This window comes from Aquila chrysaetos, chromosome W, assembly GCF_900496995.4.
Source record: "Aquila chrysaetos chrysaetos chromosome W, bAquChr1.4, whole genome shotgun sequence".
Taxonomy (NCBI): domain Eukaryota; kingdom Metazoa; phylum Chordata; class Aves; order Accipitriformes; family Accipitridae; genus Aquila; species Aquila chrysaetos.
The window spans coordinates 3,794,045-3,819,518 of NC_054457.1; the positions used below are offsets into that span (position 1 = coordinate 3,794,045).

The 25,474-nt window shown below is 44.9% G+C and overlaps 2 protein-coding genes across 6 annotated transcripts in view; one reads left to right on the top strand and one right to left on the bottom strand.

Moving 5' to 3' along the window:
- Nucleotides 1-3,248: 3,248 nt before the first annotated feature.
- LOC121232739 (endogenous retrovirus group V member 1 Env polyprotein-like) lies at nt 3,249-12,256 on the bottom strand. The gene is given in 5 exon segments (XM_041121143.1): nt 3,249-3,253; nt 4,312-4,325; nt 4,327-4,740; nt 4,742-4,941; nt 11,987-12,256. Coding segments are annotated over 5 exon segments (903 nt in total).
- Nucleotides 11,859-25,474, top strand: part of LOC121232794 (protein FAM219A-like) — a 177,612-nt gene continuing 163,996 nt past the window's right edge. Inside the window, exons 1-2 of one of the 5 annotated variants that reach the window (XM_041121262.1) lie at nt 11,859-12,281; nt 13,270-13,355. In XM_041121262.1, the coding sequence (XP_040977196.1) occupies nt 13,299-13,355 (57 nt within the window). In that variant the 5' untranslated portion in view covers nt 11,859-12,281; nt 13,270-13,298. Of the gene's footprint in view, nt 12,315-13,269; nt 13,356-25,474 lie in introns of all 5 variants that reach the window. The other 4 variants (XM_041121261.1, XM_041121260.1, XM_041121259.1 and 1 more) reach the window with 4 other exon arrangements.

Below are 25,474 nucleotides of genomic sequence, written 5' to 3' on the forward strand. Positions count from 1 at the left end.
CAGGGCTCAGTAAATACTAATCATCAGGCCCTGATCGGGCAGTGAGTAGTGCAAAGGCACAGCCATCCACTCCCTGGACTCTCAAAACCACTGAGACATGGGCTATATTTTGAGTCAGGGAAAATGAGGCAAAAGCCTCTGGACTCCAGAGCCAGCCAGTCATCCACACAATTCCTCCACTGCAAGAACATTCTAGTAGATAAAAGGACATAAAACAGCAATCAGATTTAACAAGCTCAACGCAAATATAGGAAAGGGAATACAGACAAATTAAAATTATTTTCTTTTAAGTTACTGTAATAAAAGTTATGTGAAAAGAAAAAAAATCCAAAGAGTTTAAACAGTTTATGATGTTTCAAGAGCTTTAAAATAAAATTAATACCTTTACAGCACATTAATTAAGTTTTTCAAATAACATGTGAATCAAAGCCTCTCCATTTCAGAATATTTGAGATGATGGCTACTGAAAATGATTGAAAATATTTATGTGGAAATTCTAAAAATAAAAGAAACTGAAATTCAGTGCAAACATTTCATCCCAGGTTTAGTTTATATCATTATTATTATTACTGGGTTTTACAATTTTAGCATAAACATCTTCATTATCTAGGACTGGATGAGGTCTTTGGTTCTGAATTTGTGCCCTTTGCAAATTTTATAAAGCCTTTTGCAACTTGATAATTACTAGTACTTAATAGAAGCATTAGGAATGTCACAGTTACCCTCTCTCTTATTCTTGCCTACACTAAAGTCCACAAACCCTTCTACCACATGCACAGAAATACCCAGATGGCTCCCAGAGACATCAGGCCCATGCAGAACCCTTTCAGTACTTCTGGTTTTCAGGCTCCAACCCTTGGTCACAGGAGCAGGGAGATCTGATCTGGTTCTGCAGAGTCAGCTCACACTTAGCAGGGTTTATTAGCTCAGGCTTCAGAAGTCGCATAGATCTGTACAGAGTCTATACAACCCTAGTGTAGATAAACCAGAGTCCAGATGAATCACCCTTGGATAACTAGATGGGAATCAGAAGATCAGCAAGGGTTGCAGTTCCCTCGTTGTTGAAAGAGCTCCTGCTGTCAGGACGCCCTCACAGACCAATGGGATTGTCCAGGGATCTCAGCTACCACCTCACAGCTCTGAACCATCATGTGTATTGGGTCTGGCTGAGATGGAGTTAATTCTCCCCATAGCAGCCCTCGTAGAGCTCTGCTCCACATCAGTAGCTAGAAAGGTGTTGATAACACACCAGTGTTTTGGCTACTGCTGAGCAGCGCTGGCACAGCATCAAGGCTGTCTCTCCAACATTTTTGCCCCCCCCCTCAATGGCAGGCTGGGGCTGGGCAAGATCTTGGGAGGGGACATAACCAGGACAGCTGACCTAAACTAACCAAACAGATATTCCATACCATATGATGTCAGCTCAGATATAAAAGCTAAGTAAAGGGAGAAGGAAGGGGAGGCATTTTTGTCTTCCGGAGCAACCACCACGCGTACTGAAGCCCTGCTTCCCAGGAAGTGGCCAGACATCGCCTGCTGATGGGAAGTAGAGAATAACATAATTTGTTTTCCTTTGCTTTCATGCACGTGACCTTTGCTTTCACTTTATTAAACTGTCCTTATCTTGACCCACGAGCCTTTTGTTATATTTTCTCTCCCCTGACCAGCAGAGGAGGGGGAATGATAGAGCGGCTTTGGTGGGCACCTGGCACCCAGCCAGGGTCAACCTACCACAGTCCTTCTTTTTCCTTCTGCTTTCCTTGGTCAGTTATGGCTTTCTGGAATGTGTTCTGGAGTGAGGAAGCAGGCTGCTTGTTCTTGGTCACTTCTGGGCCACCTATGTTAACCTTCTTTCCACCACCCCAAAGGTCACATTCGTTGGGATTGACCTAAACTTGTTAAGAAAAAGGTTTTATCTGCCAGGTCAGCTTCTGCTTTTAAATCAAATACTTTGGTGCTCCAGTAGCAGATGAGATCCAGGAATGAATCTGAGCCATTCATCCTGTGAGAGGATGCATGCAGAGATGCCCATGCAGAGCCCAAAGGCAGACAGTGAGGTCTCACAGACACACATCCACCCACACTGCTGCTCCTAGAGTAGGTTTAGGGCCACAAAGGTTATCAGATGTCCTCACTTCATTGTCTGAACTGAGAGAAGACCAAATAGTAAAATAAAAGGAAAGTGATAAAAGTTACAGATAAGTATAATTGAAAGCATTTTTTAAAACTTTTTAAAAACAGGGGTTTCAACCTGTCAATTCAGCATCCCTTAAAGATTCTCTGACAGACTGGGGACATCTGAAGTGCATTAAAATCTGCCCTGGAAGGGAAGTGTCACACGCTGTAACAGTGATGAAACGGCATGACATAATGATGTCCAAAGACCTTTGTAGTCTCACAGGGATGCAACAGTACAGTGACACAGTGTGGGGTGCTGCGGCTTTGGACACACTGGTTTGCCTGAGTAGGGTGGCAATGCATAGAAGTGCCACAGAACATGCAAGGTGTCACTGGCAGGGTGATGACATACCTCAGTGCAGGGACTGAGCGATGCAACATGATTAACCACACAGCAAGCAGTGCCAAGGAGGGGCTGTGCTGAGCCCCCATGTCCCCACACAGCCCTGCAGGATTACAGCTCTGCGGGGCACCCTGGAGGGAAAGGAGCTGGGCTACGCATGGTGATGTAACATGTGGTGGTGCTGGGAATGGTGATTGTGGAATGATTGCTGGAGGTGACTCATTGATATGTTCCCTCCCACCCTCTTAAGGGAAGGTAAACCTCCAGGGTGGAATGCAGTGGATATACACAAAATCTGTTCCATAATAATCCCCTAAGCAACATAACCTGCAACCTTAGATGTTAGCAACACCAGGGGAGCTTGGTATGCTGACTCTGAGAAACAACACGGAGGGTGGAGCGGAGTGGAGACACCACGGCCAGGCTCTGTGATATCACCGCAGGGATGGGGAACTGGAACTACTGGAACAATAGAAGGTCCCTGCATTGAATCCACTGAAGCAAGGAGGTGAAACAATGGGGTTCTGTCAATGCTGTGGCCTTACTTCTGATTTATATCAGAAGTGCTCAGTCCTGGAGTAGTGACATGCTAAATCATGTCCTCTGGGTGAACTTTGCTCATTATAATCTCATTATAATACCAAAAGACACCTCCATCCCAAAAGCTACCTGCCTCCAAGGTGCGACCACCCCTCACTGAGCGTGTGCTCTGAATTTTTTCCAGCATTTACCCTTAAAAGCAAAGCGAGAGAACTTTATACCAATCATAATAAAGATATGTATGACTAGAGTCACTCAAGCTCTACCTAAAAAATAAGACAATATAAAAGGGCTTAAGAGAGGAGGAATGCTAGGGAAGACACCATCATAGACAAGTCAGGAGGACATTGCTGACTTCTGGGATCAGTTGACAGGCTGAACCTCTCTTCCCCCCCATAGGGATGCCTACTGGGTAAGATTCGAACCCTCGGTCATACCGAGTGCTTCCCCGGGAAACTTAGAAATCTCTATAGAGTTTTTTCCATAATTTAGTGTGCTTGTAGTCGACTGTATTATTATTTGCATGTGCTTTTCAGACAGTGTATTTATCACCGACAATCCAAAAGAACCTGCACTCCTGTTGCTTTAACTGACGTGCGGAAACAGACTCCACAATCAGTGAGATTGTAAAGTAGGTATGTTTATTCAGCACTGGGCAGCACAGGGGGGGTAGTCCCACCAAAGTCGTGCGCGCCTGACTTGGCAGTTCGCTTCAAATTTATACAGTCAAGTGTTACATATACATGAAGTTTCGCAATACGCCTATACATAGGCATGATCTATCCCCGCTTTATATTAAAATTAGTTCCAAAAGTCACAAGGCCGGTCTTGGCTGGTTCTTGGGGTCAACTGCTGCTTCTTATCAGGAACTATCTCCTGCCCCAGCCAGCCTCAACAATGCAAACATTAAGCATCACTTCTCATCCTCTTGGGCCATGTCTACCTCTACTGAAATTTCTTTAACTTCATTATAAGCTAGATAATTATTAAACAGTTCTTATCTATATCCATATATCTACTATATCTACTAAGGTTCCTTTGGCTCCCCATTTCAGTCCCCCCTTTTCTAGAAAATAGTAAATTCTTTTACTATATCCAACTCTAGTACTTCTAATGCATTGTTTCCCTATCTAGCATTCTTTCAAAATATTTGTTGGACTCGAGTTTTCGTCGCAACTGATTCTTTTTCCATTCGCTGTAGGAATCTCCTGTGCTTTGGAAACACCATAAGCTGCATCGAATTGTTGTACAAAGGATTATGCACAAACAGTTGTTTTGGCCATGTTAAATTTGGTAACCAGGAAGTTAGTTTTTCCCATATCTCAGAAAATCCCCATGATGTGTCATCCATAGTGATAAGATGTAACTCCTTAGAAATTTCCCAAATCTTTCCAATATCTGTCTCTACTTGCTGTCTTTCATTTAAATAAGCACAACAGCTTTGATTTATAAGTACGCACACCCCCCCTTCCTTTGCGGTTAACATATCAAATGCAAGGCGATTTTGTATCGTTATCTTTGCCAAGGAATCAATTTCGGCTTGTAATTTTCCTAGAGCGTCAGCAGTAGTATTGGCTAAAATCTCAACCACTGCTGATACATTGACTATTGCTTTTTCCAATTCAGATATTCCAAGCATTGGGAAAAGCCATCGTACCACACTGTGGAATGTGGTGCCTAGGGTTAGAGGTTCTTTTAGTCCTCATGTGGTGCCATGGGGATTGGAATATTCCCTGTAATTTTCCTAAGATAGGGAGTGTTTGTGGGATTATTATTCCCTCTATGCATTCTCCCCACCAATCGATAGGTAAACTCTTATGTGCCTTCGCGTTTGCACAAAGGTACCAACGCCCGTCAGGGAGATTACAATTGGACAGCTCCTGAGGAGAAGGAAGATAACAACTCCCTGTTAGATTTCCCCATCCTGTATTAGCTGTCCCTGTAGAGTGTGATTCATTACATCGAAAGCAAGTTCCATTCAGTGTCCCAAGAAAACTAGAAGTGTTGGCATAATGGGGGCGCATCATTACGGGGTCTCCCCCTCTGCCTCTTTCCATGTCTTTTAATCTCCAAGACCAATTGTATCGATCATTATCATGTGGGTCTCTGCTATCCAGATCAAGTTTATACTTCACTATAGTTCTGGAACCATTTCCATATAAACAAGTATAGTTGGCAGTTCTATTCAATAGTGTTTTAGTGCTGTTTGTTTCTGAGGGGGACACCAATAAATGAGAAGGTTTCTCCTTGTCTGGGTATTAAGGTACACATCCAACAGCTTGATACATTAATATCCTTTGCTAGCTCCTGGTTATATCTGACAAACAGGTTTTCATCCCACACCTTACACAGAGTCCCCACAACTCCCCATATTACCGCGTAAAAACTAAATGTCCGTCAGGTTTTGTGGTGACTTTTCACGGAGTTTTAGGTGTCTCTTTCACTCTGGTGTGATGAATCCAAGCGTCCTGTTCCTTGATTCTGATTGCAGTAAAGGAGGTGAGTAGTACTTGGAATGGTCCTTCCCACTGTGGCTCCAGGGTTTTTTCGTAAGAGACTTTACATATACATAATCCCCAGGTTGTATATTATGTACAGGTCCATCCAAACCTCTCCCTCGAGTCCCAGCCACATGCTTCCTGATTTTATTGAGCTGCTTACTCAATGCTATCGTGTAAGAGGTCACAATTTCGTCCCCAGCTTGCACAGACACCCCTTTCTGTATTTCATAGGGTCGTCCATACAACATTTCAAAGGGGCTCAGTCCTTCCCTCGCCCTAGGTCTTGTTCGTATATGCAAAAGGACTAAAGGGAGAGACTGAGGCCATGTCAGATTTGCTTCTTGTCCCAATTTCACAATTTGCTGTTTAAGTGGTTCATTTTTTCCACTTGACCACTCGACTGGGGGTGATAAAGTGTATGAAGCTGCCAATCTATACCCAAATGGCGGCTAATTTGTTGTACTATTTTTGAGACAAAATGTGGTCCTCTGTCAGAGGACATGGTTGCTGGAACCCCAAAACGTGGTATTATCTCTTGCACCAGTATTTTAGTTACCTCCCGAGCTTTAGCCGTTCTTGTTGGGAATGCTTCTGGCCAGCCTGAGAAGGTATCAGTTAATACCAATAAATATCGATACCCCCCTTTTCTTGGAAGTTCTGTAAAAACAATTTGCCATTGTTGTCCAGGCCCATTGCCTTTTCCAATCTGGCCCATTTCCGGCTTGGGGGTATTCTTAGGATTAGTCTGAAGGTAAAGATTGCATTGTTGAGTCACCTGTCTCACCGTGGTATATAAATTTCTAGCCACAATTTCTCTTATCAAATGATTATACAGAGCCTCTGTCCCCCAATGTCTTTTCCTATGCTCCTCCCGTATCAAATGCCACAGTAAGCAAGAGGGAATGATTAGTTTTCCCTGTGGGGTATGAGCCCACCCCTCTTCACTATATGACCCTTCTAAATCTGTAATAAGCTTCTGATCTTCCCTGGTATATTCTGGCTTACCTTCTAGGGAGATTTGTCTATCAGGAATTAAAGCCCCTTCTATTTTTACCTTTGTTTTGGCCACTTGTTTTGCCTCTCTGTCTGCCAGTTCATTCCCTTTTTCCAAATCTGATCTCACTTTCTGGTGTGCCTTAATATGCATAATTGCTACTTTCTCAGGGACCTGGACAGCTTCCAGTAACTTCAGAATTTCTTCTGCGTGTTTGATATTTTTCCCCTGGGAGTTCAATAGTCCCCTCTCCTTCCAAATTGCTCCATGTGCGTGTACAACTCCAAAGGCATATTTTGAGTCTGTATAAATGTTCACAACTTTTCCCTGGGAAAATTCCAGGGCGCAAGTTAGAGCAATTATTTCTGCCTTCTGTGCAGAGGTGTTCATGGGCAAAGCCCCTGATTCTATTACCTCTTGGCTGGTGGTGACGGCATATCCCGCATGTCGATTACCATTTAGGACGTAACTGCTTCCGTCTGTGAACCAAGTTTCCCTGTTTTCCATGGGGCTGTCTTTCAGGTCTGGGCGGCTTGCGTATGTTGCTTCGATGGTTTCCAAACAGTCATGATGTACCGGTTCTCCTGTGTTCACCCTTTGCTTCCAGTACTGTTGATACTGTATGAGACACCAAAACAGTCATTTTTTGGCTCAGAGTAAACTTTCGGGCTTCCTGTATGTTCAGTATTACAGCTGCAAAACCGCCCGCAGGCATCCTGGCCAACCTTTTGCAGTCGTGTCTAACTGCTTAGAGAGGTAGGCAACTGCCCATCGATATGGACCCAGGTTTTGTGCTAATATTCCCAGGGGCAATGCCCTGCTTCTCGTGGAGTAAGAGAAAACAGCTTACTCACATCTGGGAGTCCTAAGGCCGGGGCCGACATCAAAGCCTTTTTCAGTAGCTCAAAGGCTCGTTTGGTCCCCTTGCTCCACTCAAGGTGTTTCTGCTTAGTGGCTGTCAGCACATACAGTGGTTTAACAAGCAATATAGATCCACAATTGGCACCACCCCGTCATTCCCAGAAAAGTCCCTAACTCTTTTACTGTCTGAGGTCTCTGAGTTTGGCATATTGCCTCTTTACGGGCCTGTCCCAAAGTTCTTTGTCCCGCACTAATTTCATAGCCCAAATAATTCACTTTGCGTTGCATTGCCTGTGCCGCCTTCTTGGATACCCGGTACCCTTGAAGTCCCAGGAAATTCAGCAGACTCACCATCCATATTATATAATCTTTCTCTGTCTTGGTGGTGATCAGGATATTATCCACATACTGCAACAGCTTTCCCTCCTCAGATGGGGTTTCCCAGGATTCTAAGTCTTTCGCAAGCTGGTTGCCAAAAATGGTAGGACTATTCTTAAATCCTTGTGGCAACACCGTCCAAGTGAGCTGGGTCTTTCAACCACTCTTGGGGTTTTCCCATTCAAATGCAAATAATTTTTGGCTGGTCTCATGGAGAGGGAGGCAAAAGAAAGCATCCTTCAAATCTAAAACAGTAAACCAAGTCAATTCAGGTGTTAATACGGTCAGCAGGGTATATGGGGTTCGCCACTACCGGGTAAAGATCTTCAGTTATCTTATTCACCGCCCATAAGTCTTGGACCACCCGATATGACCCATCGGGCTTCTGAACAGGTATTGAATTCAGACTCATATTCTTTTAGTAATCCCAACTGCAAAAATTTTTCTATCACCGGCCGGATTCCTTCTCTGTCTTCCTTCTTTAGGGGATATTGTTTAATTCTTACCGGCAGGTGGAGCACAATAATATTTCTAAATTCCTACTCTCTGTAGGGCGTAATTTCTGAAGTTTGTGCCTTATATCCCCTGTAGATTGACCCAAAAACAGGGAGACCAATTGTTGTACTCCTACCTCTGACCCAGGATCCAGCGGTGTGCTGCGGCGCATTACATCCCTCAGTCGATCCAGGAATTCAGATGGAGACTCGGAAGGACTCTGTTTAACACTGCATATAAAGCTGACCAATTTATAGTTTTGGGGATTGCCCTCTCCATTCCTTTTGTAATCCAATCCTGATACCCCTGCAATCTTTCCATATGTGCAGATCTATTAACATCCCACTTTGGGTCTTGGAGAGGGAAATATTCCTTAATGTCCCCTCCTGTGATCTTATAATGATCTTCAGCTAGGTTCCCTGCTGTTTTTAAAATCAGCTGTTTCTCTGTCTCAGTCATATATTCCAATAATAGCTGTATATCCTTCCAATCAGGGTTATGCTGTTTTACAATAAATTGGAAATGCTTAGTTACACTTACCGGATCTCTCCTATAATCTTTTGCAACCTTTTTCCATTCCCCTAGGTCAGCAGTAGAAAAGGGTACTTTGATTAACATTGTCCCACCATCCGGCCTCACCGCCTCTCGGAGAGGTGCTTGTAAAGCTGTTGAGGTAGTTTTCTTCATAGTATGGGAAGATACAGGGCTGTCCAGGAGGGTTGGAGTTCTATCCAAGTCTGCATCCTGTTCCTGTGGTCGAGGGGGAGGCTTAAACAAATCAATTAGCTTTGTACATCTTTGTCCAATACTACATGCCGAACAGCACCGCCTCAGTTTACCTCTAAGCTCCTTGTTGCTTTCTTGCTCAACTGCGAGCACCATGGGGTCCTGTGGGGGTACCATTCCACAGTCCCTTTGCCACTCCGGATGGTTTCGGAGGGTGAAAAACATGTCTGCATACGAAACCTCATCCCATTTTCCTTCTCTCCTTAGAAACAGCATTAGTTGTAATAGAGTATTATAATCTATTGACCCATTAAGTGGCCACTTAGCATCACCTTCTAACTTATACAATGGCCACCATTGATTGCAATATTTAATAAGATTCTTTTTATTTTCCGTACCTCCGGTCCCAACAATATCTTTCCAGTGGGAAATTACACAACCCAGAGGACTCTTCCTCAATATTCCCCCTTGATTGTTTCCCATTTTATAACTTCTTTTAATAAGCTTCCATGCAAATTGTTTCTTACACCTCTTTATAGTCTTCTCCCAGTTTTCCTCCCACACGTCCCGAATTTCCGGGATTAAATTTTCCTTTCCACACACCAATTTCAGTATTTCGGCTACCTTTCCAACCACAAACAATCTCAACTGTATACGTAGCCCGTCTCCTCTTATCCCAGGGAGTCCAAACCCGACACTCAGGGCATTCAATATCCCCTCCACAATCTATTTGCAACCTCTGTTTACACCACACACATTCCAGGACATATGAGGGCATACACTCATTTCCTGGATGTAAAAGACACCACTCAAATACCCACATTTATGCGATGCACCATACAGGGACTTCTTATACCAACACCACAACATGATTAAGATAATCAAACTCAAACTTACAGTTACAACGCTAACATATAAATTCAAGTTCCAAATCATTGGTGAGTCACACTTTTTCGTCTCCAGCCGTACCCCTTGTGGAGTTACGAAACTGTGGATCAGAACTCCACACGCTCCGCAGCTGAGCTGCGTCTCTTTTACTCAAACATTCAATTCACAGTTTTAGACATTTACACATTAACAAGCATATACACACATATAAATCTCAACATAACATTTCCACATACTCACACAAAATCTTTAACATTAAATTTCGAAACATTCACATCATACAATCATCGCTCCAGTTGACAACCTTTCAGCAGCTGCAAAAACGTACCAAGCGCAATTGCGAGGGGGTGCGCTTACCCTTCTCCTGCCTCTTATATACCAGTCATCGACAGGTCCGTCCTGGCTCCCGATACTGGGATGCAGCAGTCACCCCGGATTTGCTCGATCTACCTCCAAGATCGCTGGCGGCCGCTCTATCGGTCAGCAAATCCCCCCTTGTTACCATACAGGGTACCCTCCTCCCATACGGGGACTACGCTGCACGCCAGACGTCTCTGCGCGATTTACCAGCTGCCCCGGCCTGTACCTTTACAGGCTCCCTCTGTAAAACATACCGTTTGGTCCGCGGCTTCAGGAGGTCGTTGTCTGCTCCCGCGGTGAGTGGCTGTCAGTGGAGGCTCCTCCGAGGAAAGTGCTCGGGGCGCGCCGAGGGGCGTCCGCTCCGCAGTCGGTCCCGCAGCCGAGCAGAGAGTCTCCTGGCTGGCTCGCCAAACTGACGTGAGAAACAGACTCCACAATCAGTGAGATTGTAAAGTAGGTATGTTTATTCAGCGCTGGGCAGCACGGGGGGGTAGTCCCACCAAAGTCGTGCGCGCCTGACTTGGCAATTCGCTTCAAATTTATACAGTCAAGTGTTACATATACATGAAGTTTCGCAATACGCCTATACATAGGCATGATCTATCCCCGCTTTATATTAAAATTAGTTCCAAAAGTCACAAGGCCGGTCTTGGCTGGTTCTTGGGGTCGACTGCTGCTTCTTATCAGGGACTATCTCCTGCCCCAGCCAGCCTCAACAATGCAAACATTAAGCATCACTTCTCATCCCCTTGGGCCAACAATGCAAACATTAAGCATCACTTCTCATCCCCTTGGGCCAACAATGCAAACGTTAGGCATCACTTCTCATCCTCTTGGGCCATGTCTATCTCTATTGAAATTTCTTTAACTTCATTATAAGCTAGATAATTATTAAACAGTTCTTATCTACATCCATAGATCTACTATATCTACTAAGGTTCCTTTGGCTCCCCGTTTCATAATAAACTGTACTGTTCATTAATCTAGCTGTGATAGTTCGTTGAACATGACCAAACTCCTTAAGTCTGGCCATGATAGTTCATTGAATGCGACTTAATTGAAAGTACAGTGTGCTATTTGTGCATTTGTAATTGTGATAATCCAATATATTGAACGTGACTGGACTTATAGTGCTGAATTGTGCATCGCTCAGAATCTAAGCCTAGCTGCCCCCAGCCCCTCTGACACTTGAGGACAAGCTGGAATGCAAGGGGATTTATTTTCTGCCAAACTTCTTTACCTTTTAATTCAACAGCGATGTCATTGTGGGCCTGGTGTCACACTAGTGACACTGGCACCCACCCGGAGCAGGAGCTGAGGGCGGCAGAGACAGAGTGGGGCCACAGAGCAACGCTCTCGTGTGAACCACTATCCCCTCGCAGCACGAGGCACTTCAGTGACGCCATTCGGGAGTGACGTCACGGCGCCAGGAGTGACGTCACCACGGCGCTATCACACGGGAGCACAGCGCTGCGCCGCCCTGCTACGATGTCCGCTCGGGACAGACCCTTACCTGCCGGTGCCTGTCGCCTACCGTGGCTGACATGGCGGCTGTCGCAGCGGCTGTCCGCCACCAGCCGCTCCTCACGACAACTCTGCACCCTCCCGGCCAATCACCGGCCAGAAGTTGATTGTGGCAACCATGGCAACGCGCCGAAAGTGGCGTGCGGCCAATCCGGTCGCAGAACGCCGTCAGCGCTGGCTATTCCTTCCCCCCCTCACCGCCTCTCGAGGGAGGGAATGGTATGTTCTGGTGGCAGTGAGGCGAGGGCTGTGACGAACTGAGCATCCGGGCCCCGGAATTATTGCCATAGGCCCCGCCCTCCCAGACGTAGATGTAGGTCGGGGCGGTAGCGGTGGAGCCCGGAAGTGGTGCGGCTGAGTCACTTCGGCAGTGACGAGAAGGCGGAACCTGCGGTGGCGTCGTTGTCTTTCGGCGTTTGAGGAGTTTTCCTGCGTTCGCTTTTCTTCCCGCCTTGCTTCCACTATCATGATGGAGGAGATAGACCGGTTCCAGGTGCCTGCCGTTCGCGCCGAGATGCAGCTGCTGGTGAGGGGCGGGTGGGGCTGCGCTGTCCCCGAGAGCCGCCGCCTCGTCAGGGGGCTGGAGGGGGGGGTGTTCGGTACTGTGGGGGCGGCGGTAGCGCTGAGGTCGGACCCACGCGCCGCGATCGTTATGTAATGGCCGTCCCCTCAGTGTCCCCACTGGGGCTGTGCCCAGCGGCGGCTGCTGTGTCATCTCGGGGCGCCCGTGGTCACGGTTGTCCGCCCGGCTCTTCCGTCCTACTCTTCTCCTCCCCCGGCATCTCCCTGGGTGCTGTCGGTGGCAACGGCAGAAGCCGCCCGTGGGGAGGGCGGGGGCAAGCGGGCGGCAGCGGCTCTGCTCCTGCCTCGGTTAAAACGTCGCTTCTCCAAACGCAGCGGCGTTCCGGAGCGCCCTGGCCTGGCTGGCGCATGGGGCGGGTGTTTCCCGCCGTCTTGGCTGATGGGCTCCAGCGCCGGGGAGGGGAGTGTTCCGGGGGGTGGGGAGAGGCGGTAAGACTGAGGAGCCCGTCCGGGGAAGGACGGGCAGCCAGAGCATCTGAGCAGCTGGAGGCGCAGAGGACTGGTGGGGTTTTAGTTGACTCTTACAGTATACATTAGATCTGGGGGAAGAATTAGGCGGTGTTTGTGCGCTCTCCGCTCTGAGAGGAGCTCCCCAGGGACAGGATACCTGCACGGGATGGGTGTTAAATACATGTCTGGCGTGAGTTGTGGTATGAAGCTGCAGGATGCTCTCTGTGGCTGATTTTATAGCCGTTGCTCTTAGTGCAAAACTGCTATTAGATACTCGTTGTGTGAAAAATCCAGGTGTTTTGCAAAGAAATATCTCTGTCAAATTACAGTTTTGCTCACATAAAATTCTTTATGTAAAAAAGCAATCTGTGAGGCATTGTGTTTTGGGTTTTTTTTTCCCCGTGCCAGGGCATGTGTTTTTCATTTCAGGATGTTTTTTCACTTCATAGACACATAGAGCTCTGAAGAAGTTGACATAATGGTTGCACTACTACATGGGATCCTGGGGAATCTTGCCAGAGAAGGAAGTATACAGGTTTGTGGGACTTTGTGGCTGCATAAATGGGCAGGTACAATGGTCCTGGGCTCTTGGTAGCTTCTGAAATGACACTTGTGAAGGAAGGCCAGCTGGCTGGCAGCCATGGGAAATGCTAGATCATCACCAAGTAGTCCAAGACTTCTTATGAGCGTGTAGCTGCTTTGCTTTGATGTTACAGGCTTGCTTGTGTGTGTTGTGCCCCAGCTGCATTCTGCAGAACATTTGAATGTGTTTATCTGTTTGTTTCCCATCTGGGAAAGGTTCCCTTGCGTGTTCCTCTCTGCATACTCCAGTCTGCCTCATTCTCTGCTTGAAGGTGCGTTGTTATGTGTAACCTGGGACCTGTTGAAATACAGTTCACCTTGGCATTAAAGTGAAAGCTGGGTAACGGACTGACTCACTCAAGATGTTGATTCCCTTTAGCACCTGGAGTAAGCAAATTCCATCTCAACATCTGATTGTGTGAAATGGTGATATGAAATATTTGGAGAAGTGGAAAGAACTTTAATGAAATACTTGTACAGATCCTTTTGATAGCAGGTGAGGATAGGTTATTGGCAGGTTCATGTTAGCACTGAAGATACTACTGAGATTTCCAGTATATCAAACTGTACATTATTTAGAGTTGATGTACCAATCCTTGGTTTCTTGTTGCAGCTAGTGTTTGCAAAAAGTTGAGAACAAAATAATTGTCTTGTGAACAGAAAGACTCTCCTATGAAGGTCTACAAACTCAAATTAGTCCTCAGTTGCAAGAAAACCACTTTTCTTATGGTGGGAGTGTTGAAAAATTGTGAAAATATTTTTAGCTTGGTGGTGGTGGTTGTTTGGTTGTGTTTTTTTTTTTTTTTTTTTTTAAGCTTCTAACCTTTGTGGTGGGGAAGAAAACTGTCCATAAAAGCTGATGTAGACTTGTTGCGTGCCCTACTTGTTTGTTTGTGGTTTTTTGTTTGTTTGTGGTTTTTTGTTTGTTTGTGGTTTTTTGTTTGTTTGTGGTTTTTTGTTTGTTTGTGGTTTTTTGTTTGTTTTGTCAAGCAGAGGCAGCAGACATGACAAGGCTGGCCCTCTTTATTCATGTTGAGGGTGGTAGGCACAGTAGTGAGATCAGCAAGTTTGGAAAAGCTGTTGGCAGACAAAAAAAATACACGTAAGTATTTTCTAGAAACCACATGATAATAGTAGAGGAGTGGAATTGGCATGTGCATGCACATTTGCATGGCCATGAAGTGACCAGAACCCGAAGAGGTTGTCTGGTCCAGCCCTGCTGTCGCAGGGTAGGATGGTATATTATGTAGCTGTGATGGTAAGCTTAGGAAGTAGGTTTCCTTCCCCTCTTCAGCAGCCAAGAATTAGGAAATTTTCACAAAGGGATTTAACAGTTGCATTAAAAGAATGCTCTGAACCTTAGCTTCGGAGTTTCAGTTGATTTTTAACTAATGGAGTTCATAGTGAAACCTTGTGTATGCGAGGGGCTGTTGCTATGACTGGATGTGTGGGATTCTTCCGTGTGCCTGGAAATGCTGGCATTGGGCTCATAAGTGGGACAGAACAAGTCTGGTACAACATTTCCAGTGGTTTTGTCTGCTTTGTAGTTTCTGGTCTGTGTCTTGCAAGTAGGGACTGGATGCTTGCAAGAATTCTTGCAGTTCAGAAGCCGGTTAGGGTTTATCATAGTAGTTTGCTTGGGTAACACAATTCCCCCCTATCCCACGCTTTCAAGTATAGAATAACCTTAGCATCTTGGGACTCTTTTTTTTTTTTTTTTTTTTTTTTTTTCTTCCCAGTTTAAAAGCTTTCAGTTCCACACAGTCTTGGGGACAGATGGGTCATCCAATGTTGAAGGCCAAAGGAGTCTGGCAGTGTTTTCCCCATCCAAAGGGCTGAGGTAGAAGTTTTGTTTTCCAGGTGTTAACCTGAGAGCTGTTGTGAACTGCCACTAAAGCTATCAAAAACTGTTTTGAAACATGATCCCCTGCTGAAAGCAAATAGAGAAGAGAAGGTCCCTTGCCTGGTCTGAAGTGTGTACACTATAAGAAATGTTTTTTCATCTTGTTTAGGCTGGAGGGTGTCCTAGGAGAGCACTGTTCCCTCTGAGTCTGGCCAGTACCTGGCAGTGCGAGAAGGGTCCTGAAGTGAGGTTTGTGAAGCTAGCCTTTTCTTGAAATCCTTAAAACCTTTGTGTTCTTGACCAGCATGCACACTTTTGAATGTCCTGTTCATCTGCATAGATAAAGTGTCATCTTAGCTTTTGATGTCTTCATGCTGAACTCCAGGATAACTGCTGGAGATCTGCCTAGAAACCATCTGACAGACAGGCCTGCTGATCTGCTAATCTTCAAAATTAAGAGATAGTTATGGCTGTTAAATGCTGAAGGGAAGCCATTCTCAGAAGCTGGTCTGAAGCCTTTCTGAGCCCCTTAGCCTCCAAACCTGCCACTGATACTGGCACTATTGATCAGCTGTCTGAAATCCTCCTGAACCTGTGTCTCTAGCATACACCAAGCACTGGCTGGTGTATGATGGCAAACTGACAGATGACAGTGTTGGATCACATGTTGCTCCCATACACTGATGCAGGCAGTTTCTGTTCTTGGCACAAAAATGGAAGTAGAATAAAAGTGCTCTTGCCCGCATGGCACCAGTAAAACTTTTCCTAAGAAAAAGCACCTGTCAAAGTGCATCAGCTTCAGAGGAGCTTTGCCACAAACTCCTGAGCCTTTGGCTTGCTTTTTGAAAGTGGCAGGTGTAACACAGTATTTTAGTTTCCCAATTCTCTGCCCATGTGAAAAGTGGGAGCACTTTCTGGAGAAATTGGGTTAATGGTTCTTGTATCTTGTTCTGAAGCATTGTGGCCAGGCTGGTTCCTTGCAGATGTTTGCCAGGCTGTGGGACCTCGGACTGGTAGCTCCAGTTGTGATGACTACAGCCAACCTAAGGATTTTGCTTAGCCACATCCTACAGTGAGGTGGTTGGCTTTCTAGCTGAGATGCCAAATCTACGCTGGTCCTGGAGGTGTAAAATTTCCAGAAACTCTGAAGATACAGAAGATGCATTTCTATACAGCTTTTTTTTTTTTTTTTGAACATGAGAAAAGAAAAAACAGAAAAGAAAAAACTAGATTATCTACTAGATGCTTAGTTTTTAAAAAATGAACTATCATTTTAGTCATTGGACAGTATGAGTGTTCAGCATGCTTAAAATCTGCATTCTTTATTTTTGGAAAATACCGACTGTCTCATCCTAGGGAAGTTGCACTATGTGTTAAGATCTTTTTGTTTTGTCTGATGTATTCCTAAAATAGGGAAGAACCTGAAAACAGAAAAGCAAGAGTAACTAAGAAGCAAAAAGAAAGGTTATACCTGTAGGCCTTAGAGTATGTTAATATAACATTAGGTCTCTAGTGTAGATACACAAGAAACTCATCTTTCTAGAAGGAAAAAGCTTCTAAAATGAAAATGTCATCCCTATGTATATTCATGGTAATGTAGCCCAGGGGTTACACAGCTATATGTTTTGTAAATGCCTACAGTACATGAGAGTTGTAATGTCGCAGTACTATGGGTTCTGAAATTGAACTAATTCAGATAGTGCTGCTTTTAGTTATACAGCCTGTTTTGATGTGCTGCTGTGTCGCTTACAGCAGTAACCTAAAAATAACCTCCCTGCATACTTCAGTTCTGTCATCGGGGTTGTCTTGTCCCTCCCCTGCCCTGTATCAGGCCTTAAGTGCAGAGGTACAGGAGCATTTTTATTATCCCCCCAGGCCAGGGAGAAATTCCAGCACAGGCTCTGAATGGCTGTGGTGAGGGATGCAGCTGCTGTTGCTAGAGGATGACTTGTCAGGACACAGGAGAGTGTTCTGGCTGGCACTGTCTATGCAGGCATGCTGTTTCTTCTTCTTCTCCACTTCTTTGCACAAAATCTTATATGTAGTTGCTCTGTCAGTATGTTTGGAAATCTCTTCTTGAGTGAAGAAAGGTGTTTAAAAAGGGGCACTGAACTCTATGAAGACTTAAACCTGCGCAGTCTCCTCTTGGGATTCTTCCATAACTCCCAGGAGCTTGTTATCTGTAGCTTGATATTAATATCTACTCAGACACCAACTTCTGCTACACAAATAGCCGTATATTCTCTCTGCCAGTAGATAGTGGCAGGTCTGTAAGGAGTCAGACAAGATGAGCAAAATGCCAGGGTGAGAGAGGAGAACAACATGTGCCTTTTAATTCTGAAAGCTTTCATTCAAGGAAAGCCCTCAGCTTACCCACAGGGACTGTAAGGTATATGTGGCCTCTCAGGAGTTGCATCTTCCTTGCTGTGAAATTGAAGACTGAACCTGATAAGAAAAGAGGAGGCGACCCCATCACTGATTTGATCTGTGGAGCAGGAGATTAAGAGGGTAGCTGGCTAACAGCAGGACTGGGAGTCAGTCAGTCATGATGATGTACCTGTTTTTTTTCCAGACATTTTAAGACCTTGGCTGGAGTAGTTGTCTTTCAGCTTCTAGACATCAATTATCTGTCACTTTCCACAGACAGTCTGTAGGAAATGCATCTCCACTTTCCCCTCACTTGCACATGCCATGCATCTTCTGTGAAGTCTTGTGCCATTTTGAATATAAGGTCCCTGTGAGGTTATTCTGTGTCTGTCAGTATAAAATTTACATTGTAGTGATGCAGCTGCTTGCAACTAGTAAATCCATCAGTTCCAGCTCTAACCCTGTGTGGCCTCCCTGACTGTTGTTACTCTTTCTGAGGTTTAAAGTATAATCTTGTACAATGGATCGGCGTCCATTTTGGAATATGTAATAGAAAGCAAGCATTTGCTGCTCTGCTTTGACTCTGAGGATAACAAGTTGGAGAGAATGAAATTCTAGGTGGAAATTTTCTTCAGTTTCGAAGAGTACCTGCTTTTGGACATATCCACCATTGATTCACAGGATAACAGGAAGTTTATCGCTTCTCTGGGAAGAAATGTTCTCGTTAATACATGCCGAGTATACTGGCTATATCCCAACTGCTTTTACTAAGTGAGTTGCAAAGCCCTCTTAGTTAGGGACTGAGAAAAGTTTGTTATTTTCAGTAGTAAAGCTGAAGGGGGGGAAATGATGTCTGTCTGTTCACTAAGTTTGCCACAGGCATCAGAAGAGCTTTTGAGCTGGGATGAGATGGCCTGCTTTGGTGGTAGCCTCTCCTGTTTCTTGCTTTCAAACAGATCTCTCTTATGATTGGCCAGTAGATGATCTTTTTTTCCTGGTGGACTGAGTATCTTTAGCTTCCTTAAATGCAATTATTTTTGTGTCTTCATCAGTTCTTCATTTCACTCCTACACACAGTTGTCTAAGGTAACTTGATGTTTCATGTTTCTGTGTGTACCTCTGTGGTGGTATTCTCAAACTTAAAGTACTGCGACTTCCTTTTTTCCCTCAAAGTGAGAAAGTGCTGCAGTCCTCACAGAAGAACGCACTGGCAGTGCCTTGCAGTATTTAAAAGGACTTGTTGGTTAGACCCACGTTTGTAAAAATGGAAGAGATTAATTTATGCTTGGCTTGCCTAAGCTCTTTTGCTAGCATTGCTTAAATCATATCCCCAGACAGTGAACTGCTAGTTTGACTCTTTGGCTGATGTACCAGTCTTGTCCCATCACTACAAAGTCTGGTGTAAGGGAAGCAGATGAGACTTGCCATGTTTTGAGCCATGCTAGTTCTAGGAAAGTGTCCTAGTTTCAGCTGGGATAGAGTTAACTGTCTTCCTAGTAGCTGGTACAGTGCTATGTTTTGAGTTCAGTATGTGAAGAATGTTGGTAACACTGATGTTTTCAGTTGTTGCTAGTAGTGTTTAGACTAATGTCAAGGATTTTTCAGCTTCTCATGCCCAGCCAGTGAGAAAGCTGGAGGGGCACAAGAAGTTGGCACAGGACACAGCCAGGGCACCTGACCCAAACTGGCCAACAGGGTATTCCATACCATGTGACGTCCCATCTAGTATAGGAACTGGGAAGTGGGGGCGGGGAATCGCCGCTGGGGGACTAGCTGGGTGCCGGTCGGCGGGTGGTGAGCAATTGCACTGCGCATCATTTGTACATTCCAATCCTTTCATTATTGCTGTTGTCATTTTATTAGTGTTATCATTATCATTATTAGTTTCTTCTTTTTCTGTTCTATTAAACTGTTCTTATCTCAACCCACGAGTTTTACTTCTTTTCCTGATTTTCTCCCCCATCCCACTGGTTGGGGGGGGGGGAGTGAGTGAGCAGCTGCGTGGTGCTTAGTTGCTGGCTGGGGTTAAACCACGACAGAAAGTAACTTTTTGGAGCATGTCAGAGCATGTAGGTCTAATATCTGTTAGAGATGAGGAGGTAGGGGGATTCAAACCTACTCTTGCTCAGCCTCCCAGTTCTGCTGAATTGCTAGCCGAGTTCCTGACTGAAATGATTATTGCTGCCTTGCTCTGAAGTGGTGTGAGATGTTCTTTAAGGTCACCATATCTTTAAAAAAAAAAAAATTAATAAAAAATTACTGAGAGTCCAGTAAACCCAGTCTGATGTTCAAAGTGGTCTTGACATTGAGAGACCGTCAAACAAACAAAATGCACAGGAACCATAGTGGTGATATTCATTTATTCAGAAAACATTTGAATTCTGAATGACTAGAGCAGTCCTATAAGTCAAGTCCTAATGTTTGTGGCCATGGTTAGAAATCTCTGAGTATAAAGGCTTTCACCTGCAGTAGTTAATGCAGTAGAGGAATGTACTACTTAAGTACTCATAGGGTTTATCCTCATTGGTAGTGACTCGATTGTGGGGCTGAACTTTTAATCTGAAACTTGTTTTGTGGTCGGTTGTTGCAAGTAGCTTAAGGTGTGGTATAAGACAAATATCTGAAGTCTGCAGAACCTGAACATCCAAGGAGCTGTTTGAGCAGACTGACCTTCTAAGAAATGGGAGAGAAAGGGAGAGGTGTCTGCATTGCACAGAGTGCATGTTAATTGAGAAGAAAAAACAAACAGGAGTGTTCCTGACCAACAGTGGCATTGTAAAGCTTTTGTCTGGCTGGATGTTGTGACTGACCCTTCTAAAAACAATACGCTCCTTTGTATGTGTCGTGGTTTAACCCCAGCCAGCAACTAAGCACAAAAAGGAAGAAACTAATAATGATAATGGTAACAATAATAAAATGACAACAGTAATAATAAAAGGATTGGAATATACAAGCGATGCACAATGAAATTGCTCACCACCTGCTGACTGACGCCCAGTTAGTCCCTGAGCAGTGATTCCCCCCCACCCCCATTCCCCCCAGTTTATATACTAGACTGTGTCCTGTGCCAACTTCTTGTGCCCCTCCAGCATTCTTGCTGGCTGGGCATGAGAAGCTGAAAAATCCTTGACTTAGTCTAAACATTACATAGCAACAACTGAAAACATCAGTGTGTCATCAACATTCTTCTCATATCTAACTCAAAAACATAGCACTGTACCAACTACTAGGAAGAAAATTAACTCTATCCCAGCTGAAACCAGGACAGTATCCTCCCCTTATTCTATACCATTGATGTCATGCTCAGTTCCCATACCTTCAGTTATATCCTAGTCAATCATCATCACCTTTTTCTGTCCTTTGAGATATATAGATATACACACACAAACACACACACAGAGATATCATACCTTTAGTTTATGGGTCATGTTCATAAAATGTTCGTTGAGTTCATTTAGTTCCCAATTCTGGGCTCCATCTGTCATACCAGTCTTTCTGGGCAGGAGGGATGGTGCAAAGTCCTCTCAGTCAGCAGAGCAGGATTGGGCTTCAGTGCGGTACGGCAAGCAGGTGACAGGACGAAGCCGGAGGACGGTTTGCGCTGTCGGATTGTTGCATGCTGGAGTCAGTTCTGGTCCCATCACTACTGCGCTTTGCTTCGGTTTTATCACAGTTCATTCTTGCTTGATCTAAGTGATTCTTACTGTGATACAGCACATAACAAGTATAGTAATGATAATGTACAGTAGCAGGGTTATATAGCAACTAATGTCATACAGTTTAATTCATTGGCTATTCTCACCTAAAATCAAATCCCCTTGAGGCACACATTGGACTTGCCCATCTTTTCACATCACCCACCAAATACACCCAGGTCCTTGAGTAAAAGCAATGCCACGAATGGGTTTGTCTCTGCTTGAGGCAGGAGTAACCCAGACTGTCTTCCCTAACTGTGGGAGATTTCATGGAAAATGGGGAACGTTTTTTGAGCCCGATTATTTAGAGTTAGCATAAGTAGGCCGCAGTTAGCATGAGTGGGCCGGAGTACATGACAGCTGCAGTATGAAAGGACTTTGAACCACCAGAAAAACAACAGACATGAGGAACTTGGACAGTGGAACAATTAATAAAAAAGATAACAGAACTGCAGAGGCAAGAAGGAGCTGCAAGAGTTTTAATGCAATTAAGGAAGCTGTCATTTTGGCTTAGAGCATTCAGCTGCGGGATGGGGACTTAGGAGTAGGTTTGTATCTTTGTTAAAAATCGGGGTTTCTTTTATTTTTGTGTATTTTATTAGGTATAATGTTGCTTTTACTGTGTTTAATTAATTGTGTTCATAGATCTTGTAGGTCACCTTGGCCAACATAACAGGTCAAGATTCTCTGTGCATTGCAACCGCATCACAAAGCCCATGAACCAATAGACAGGATGGCTATGACTCGTGCAGCGCGCCTGGCCAGCGAGCGCATGCGTCATAGGCTCCCCATGTTTCAACCAAGGCGAATTTTGGCACCTGCTGGCTACGTGTGCTGAAATCTGTTCCTCTGCAAATGTATAAATACCGGGATTTTCCGAAGAGCATCGGGTTGGTGTATGGCAAGGCCATCGTTGCTTCTGTGGGGACGCCCACTTAAAGCTGGGCTGAGTTCACAGAGCAAGACTGCACAAGAATATCCAAAGAAAACATCTGGATGACCCTGACTGACGTGACTGGACAAGATTGCTTACGCCTCCGTACAGCAACACTAAGCAATCCCTTTTTTTCACAGGTTTAATAGGGGGTTCCACTGGCATCAACAAAGTTTAAGAACTTATTGATGGAGACCCCTGTGCAGCAGGTCATGGACTCAACAGATGGGAATGCCTGGTTTCCACGGATCGGGCATTGACCCTCATTGCCACCCCAGGAATCACAAATTCTGGGATCCCTGAATACAGATTGGTGTAGTATTATCTGATTTGCTGTTAGATGTAGATAGTATTAGACACACAACCTTGCAAAATAGAGCTGCTCTTAAATAATTGGTTAAGATAGTTTTGATTTATCTCGTAGTGGTTTTTTTTGTATTTTAATTTGTGTGCCTTGTATGTTGCGATGTGTTTAGGAATTAATTGATGGATCAAGTAAGGCTGTGTTGATTGACAAAAAACAAAAAAGGGGGAATTGTGGGAACATATTTAGCTAACGGTCACAACGCCTTTAGAAGGCCCTGAACAGAATAAACAAGAAGACAAAAATAAGAAAGATACCAATTAGAAGAACACAGGTGCACATTCCACGATAAAGGGAACTTTGCACAAAGAACCTCAATTTGGCAGTTTATCTTGACCAATTAGACTGAGACAAGTCTTGCATGTTTTAGTTAGTATAACCAATTATGTCCTATGTTTATGCGCATGTACAGAGTTAGTATAACCAATTATATCTTATGTTTATGCGCGTGGACACTATATGCTTGCATGCAGCAACCAATCAGAGCTTTTAAGGAACTTAGAGAATAGTATAAGAATAATCAGCTATGACTAATAAACTGGCGACTTGGATCATCGTATTGGTGTCCTGTCGTCCGTCCCCGCATGGAATTTCTCTACACCTAACATATTTTTTTATGTGCACTACAGGGACTTTATCCCCTTCTACAGTACGTAAAAGTTCTGACTGGGCAGGGCCACCCCAATTGGCAGATCCTCTGGTGTTGACTAACCAGGTGGCTTTTGCTAAATGTATATCCCAATGTTTGAAAGTTCCACCCCCCATTGCTCTCAATGTAGTCTTTAACAGTCCATTGTATTGTTCAATTTTTCCTGGAGGCTGGTGCATGATAGGGGTTGTGATATACTCACTCAATGCCGTGCTCTTTGGCCAGGTGTCTATGAGGTTGATTTGGAAATGAGTTCTATTGTCTGACTCAATTCTTTCTGGGGTGCCATGTCACCACAAGACCTGCTTTTCAAGGCCCAGGACAGTGTTCTGGGCAGTGGCATGGGCACAGGATATGTTTCTAGCTATCCGGTGGTTGCTTCCACCATTGTAAGCACATAGTGCTTGCCTTGGCGGGTTTGTGGGGAGTGTGATATAGTCAATCTGCCAGGATTCCCCATATTTCTATTATTTCAGCCATCACCCTCCATACCACAGGGGCTTTAACCGCTTGGCTTGCTGAATTGTAGCATGTTTCACATTCATGGATCACTTGTGTAATAGTATCCATGGTCAAGTCCACCCCTCGATCTTGAGCCCATCTATATGTTGCATCTATTCTCTGATGGCCTGAGGTATCGTGGGCCCACTGAGCCATAAATAGCTCACCCCTATGTTGCCAGTCCAGGTCCACCTGAGCCACTTCAATCTTGGCAGCCTGATCCACCTGCTGGTTATTTTCATGTTCTTCAGTGGCCCGAATCTTGGGTATGTGAGCATCTACGTGACGTATTTTTACAACCACATTCTCTAGCCGGGACGCAATATCTTGCCACAGTGCGGCAGCCCAAATGGGTTTACCTCTGCGCTGCCAGTTGCTCTGCTTCCATTGCTGTAACCACCCCCACAGGGCATTTGCCACCATCCATGAGTGAGTATAGAGATAGAGCACTGGCCACTTTTCTCTTTCAGCAATGTCTGAAACCAGCTGGATGGCTTCCACCTCTGCAAACTGACTCGATTCACCTTCTCCTTCAGCAGTTTCTGCGACTTGTCGTGTAGGACTCCATACAGCAGCCTTCCACCTCCGATGTTTTCCCACAATGCGACAGGACCCATCAGTGAACAGGGCATATTGCCTCTCATTTTCTGATAGTTTATTATACAGTGGGGCCTCTTGAGCACACGTCGCCTCCTCCTCTGGGGATATTTCAAAATCTTTGCCTTCTGGCCAGTCTGTGATCACTTCCAAAATTCCTGGGAGAATGGGGTTTCCTATGCGAGCCTTGATAGAGAGGGCTTTAAAATCAGACTGTAATTTGGAATATGCATTCTCCAAAAACGCACAGCACCTAAGAAGGCCTGTGTTTCCTTTTTATTAGTCGGTGGAGACATAGCTGCTATTTTGTTGATCACGTCCATTGGGAACTGGCGACGTCCATCTTGCCATTTTATTCCTAAAAACTGGATCTCCTGTGCAGGTCCCTTCACCTTACTTTCCTTTATGGCAAAACCATCTTTCAGAAGGATTTGGATTATTTTCTTCCCTTTCTGAAAGACTTCTTCTGCCATGTTGCCCCATATGATGATGTGATCAATGTATTGCAGGTGTTCCGGAGCTTCACCCTTCTCCAGTGCAGTCTGGATCAGTCCATGGCAAATGGTGGGGCTGTGTTTCCACCCCTGGGGCAATCGATTCCAAGTGTACTGGACACCCCTCCAAGTGAAAGCAAATTGTGGCTGGCACTCTGCTGCCGGAGGGATTGAGAAAAACACATTAGCGATATCAGTTGTGGCATACCACTTGGCTGCCTTTGACTCTAGTTCGTATTGAAGTTCTAGCATATCTGGCATGGCAGCAGTCAGTGGTGGTGTGACTTCATTCAGGCCACAATAGTCAACTGTTAGTCTCCACTCCCCATCAGACTTTCGCACTGGCCATATGGGACTATTAAAGTGTGAGTGTGTTTTTCTGATTGCTCCTTGGCTCTCCAGTTGATGAATCAACTTGTGGATGGGAATCAGGGTGTCTCAATGCGATATTGCTGCCGGTGCACTGTTGTGGTAGCAATTGGCACTTGTTGTTCTTCAGCCCTCAGCAACCCCACAATTGCATGATTTGTTTTCCCATCCACATGCATGTGATGCAAATGGAAAATACGTTGTCTATGATGGCCAGAGCAGACCCTCCAGTTGAACACTCTGTATTCAAAGGGCTTCT